Raw genomic sequence first — 3,680 nt, 5'->3', positions numbered from 1 at the left:
ACCAATCTCAATGGACCGATGAAGAGTTTCAAGCCATGGTTGAAGGCGTTGAGAACGACATAGACGGCGAACTTGAAGGAGCTCAAACCACAATTGCAACCAAAATTGCAGAGTCAAGGAACAGATAGCTCCACTTAAAGCTACCAAAGCTACTCTTGACCTCATGGATAGTTACCGTTTAGAAGTAAAGAGTGGAATAAGACAATTAAAATTAAAACTTCTAAACTACGAAGCTATACTCCAAAAGTTAGCAGAAATGAGAAGACTTTACCAGAGCTACTTACATGTAAGGGACTTACCTTCAAGCAGTCCGACCAAAGATGAATTTTCTGACATTGTCCCAATTTTGTCCGAAAGTCAGCTCAGATGTTTTGAACTGCTCCCAACATATCCAGAATATGAACGTTTGCCTGAACTCTTCCGCAATCTCAAAAAACGTTTTTTGGTTCTCATGTTCGAAACTTTTATCGGAAGAGACAACAAACGTTCAGAAGAAGAACAAGATATTATTTTAAACTTGTTGTATGACTAACCGTCATAACAAGCTTTTTGAAGTAAAACCGTCATTCTCAAACCACTTCATTTTTTCGATGTCCGAACAAGCACCGAAGCCAAACTCAATGGCAGATGTCCTTTCAAGTTGCCAGACAAGCGCCCAGTTCAAATTCAAATTTTGAATTTGAAAGCTCATCTGACAAACACCGTTAAGACTCTCCAAAGTAGTCTTATGGAAGAGATGACCAACTCAAAGCCGATGTCCTCATGAACCAAGCTTCCAATGAGAAATGCCTGAACGATTTGACGGAAACCTTGCGCATTTACGCGAGAGAGAACCGAGACCTTGCCAGACTCATCTACCGTTTCTTCGAAGAGATAGACGCCATCTGGAAGGTACTCGGAAAGGACAGAACATGCAACACCGTACTTCGTGAACACAGAATTGAAGAAGGAATTGTCGAGGAAGAAGAGAAACACGAAGAAGAGGAAGAGGAAGAAGAGGAAGAAGAGAAACACGAAGAAGAGGAAGTTTGGGCAACCCTTGTTGCCGATGACACTTACGAAATTTCCCAACCCTACCCATACCAAATCCGCAACAAGGAGACCGGCAAGGTTCTTACCCCAGTCTCAACAACTTGGGACACTTGAACCTTACCCTTCGGAATTACGGTTCAATCTCCATGGGCAAGCTTGTCGCAATTCAATGGGTTCCAAATCCAAACAAGAAGACGAAGGTCAGACACATTGACGGTGACAAGCTCAACAACCGTAAGGAGAACCTCGAGTGGTTCTAAGAGTAAAAAAATTTTATTTTAGGGGGAAACCCCAAGTAAATTTAGGTGTTTATTTGGTAAGTTAAATTAAGGTAATTTGGACAATTAGTTCCTGACCTTGAATTGGACTCTTTCGTCATCCCAGTTGCGTAGGAGGTCGTCCCAGAGGAGTTGGTAGAATTGCCAATCCAAGGACGATTTGTCCTCCCAGGCATTGAGGATGTACTGCTCGTAGAGTCTCATGACCTCTCCTTGCACCAGACACCCTCTCCCTTGGAACGTAAGGCTTCTTCGAAGTGCTCGAATGCGATTGGCTGCGGACCATCTGAAATGACACTTTTTGTCCGTTTGGTCAATGTTCGTGTCTCGTGCCATAGTCGACGAAAATACAAACAAACAGGTTATATATGAGTTTGAGACCAAGAATGGTGTAACTCGACCTGTCCGATTCAAATTCGAATAAAAATTTTTTATTCATGCAATGTTTTATTTCTGTGCCGTCTTCAAGTATGCCCCAGTACTTACGCTTGGAGAGGACATGAACTTCGGTGAAAATTTTGTCCAATTTGAATTGACCCATCTTTTCACCGACCATTCCCATTTCAATGAGTTTGTTATAGCCTTCTTCGTTCGTCATGAGTGCGTCAATGTTCTCATAGTAAACCTTCACTTTGGATTTGACTTCGGAGAAGAATTTGTTGTAGTTGTCAAGGACTGCCTTTGCGAACTGAGGGTAAGACCAATGTTCGACAATAGGTTTTAATGTGGTTACTAAGCCACTTTGACCTTGAGTGAATTCGTACTTCAAAACAAAAGGAGAAAACCTTTCAACAAAGTTGTCGACCTTCTCATAGTGTTTACTCTTCATCCTTGAGGTTTCTTAATGGAATATCCCCATGTCGAATTCATAAGCAATTTGAGTGTCATTGCAAGTTTGGGGTTTGAAGCTTTCCTAATATCATACAGTTGTTGTATGACTTTTCCAACTGTATAGTTCCTTCCTGGGAACTCACCATCTTCGTTTGGAATTCCAGTCGGGATATATTGGACGAACCTCATGTACGCAGCGTTAAGGTCGACATAGTATATCTTTTCATCTGAGTCGAACTTGTCGCAACCAATGGGTCCAGTTCGTGGAAATTCAAGTGAGTCTCTTATCTTCTGAGAAACTTCTCCTGTTATCTCATAAACATCGTCGAAGCAACCTGTTTCATATAAAACCTTCTGACCTAACTCAGATGCTCTCCAATACAATTTGACGTCAATTGGATGTCTCAATGGAAGTTTGTTTATAGCATCTTGAAGTTCTTGCAACCTCATTGGAAGTTCTTCTGGTTCAGGTTGGTATCCGAACAATCCAACTCCTTTTGGAACTGTGTACTTCTTTTGTGCTATAACTTTGTCTGGAACAACTTTTGGTCTTGCTAACAATGAAAAGTTTGTTTCGTCTTTTGGTACAAAAGTTTCTGTCAGCTTGTCATCTGGAATTGGTTCCAACAAACCTTTCTCGAAAAGAATGTTTACAGCTCTGACAATGTTGCACTTGCCTTTTCCGAACAATGGGTTTGTAAGACTTTCGTTCAACATGAAGTGGTTGTGGACAATTACAATCTTCAACCATGGTAAGTCTTTGTCAACAACATAGTCGTCATGTGAAGAACCTTTCTGTAGGTATGTTGACTCGGATATTGACATTTGCCAACGGTGCAATTTTTGCCAATTGACCTCTGAGAATGTACCTTGTCTTCACACATGACTCAAGATACTTCATCTTCTCATTGTAACAAGACCAGAGTTCCTGAGACATGTAAGAATACAAGGTTCATTGACAATTGTTTCAATTGAATTGTAAATTCCATACCTTGTCAAGTCAATGTCAGACTTATTTATGAACGGGAAGTATCCAGCATGTTGTCTGACTGCTTGAGGGTTAGGTTGGTACCATTCGAACTTTTACACTTGCAATTCCTTCAATTGCATTCAAAATGTCTGAGTCGGAGTCAACCATTTGTTCTCTCTTTGTAGTCTTGAAAGCGTCAAGAAGTTGCAGCTGTTGTGACATTGCCATGTGCATAGTAAATGTGACCGTCCAAATCTGTTACGGTTAGTCTGAGATTGTATCCTTTCTTATTTCCGTCTTGAATGCAGCAAGTACTCCCATGAAGCCTTCTTTGTTCTTTCCTTCGTCAAAGTTTACTGTAAAGGTTCGACCAGATGTAATTTGACTTCTAACTTCACGATACTTTTCATATGCATATCTTGTTCTTTCCATGGGAGCATGTTTGTCTTCACCTTTTCCTTTTTTCCTTCTCAAAGGATGCAATTGTTCGTCATGTTTCCAGTAGAATCTGGCAAAGCCGTCGTGTCCTTCAACTTGAGGTTCAGAAACATCGAAAGGCATGTCCATAA

General features: G+C 40.9%; 1 pseudogene across 1 annotated transcript; it reads right to left on the bottom strand.

Moving 5' to 3' along the window:
• Window positions 1-1,893: 1,893 nt before the first annotated feature.
• Window positions 1,894-2,858, bottom strand: TVAGG3_1084920 (annotated as a pseudogene). The gene has a single exon. A coding segment is annotated over exon 1 (965 nt).
• Between the last annotated feature and the right edge of the window lie 822 nt (window positions 2,859-3,680).

This window comes from Trichomonas vaginalis (assembly GCF_026262505.1).
Source record: "Trichomonas vaginalis G3 chromosome Unknown ctg_165, whole genome shotgun sequence".
Lineage (NCBI taxonomy): Eukaryota > Parabasalia > Trichomonadida > Trichomonadidae > Trichomonas > Trichomonas vaginalis.
This window is presented reverse-complemented; position numbering and strand designations above follow the sequence as displayed.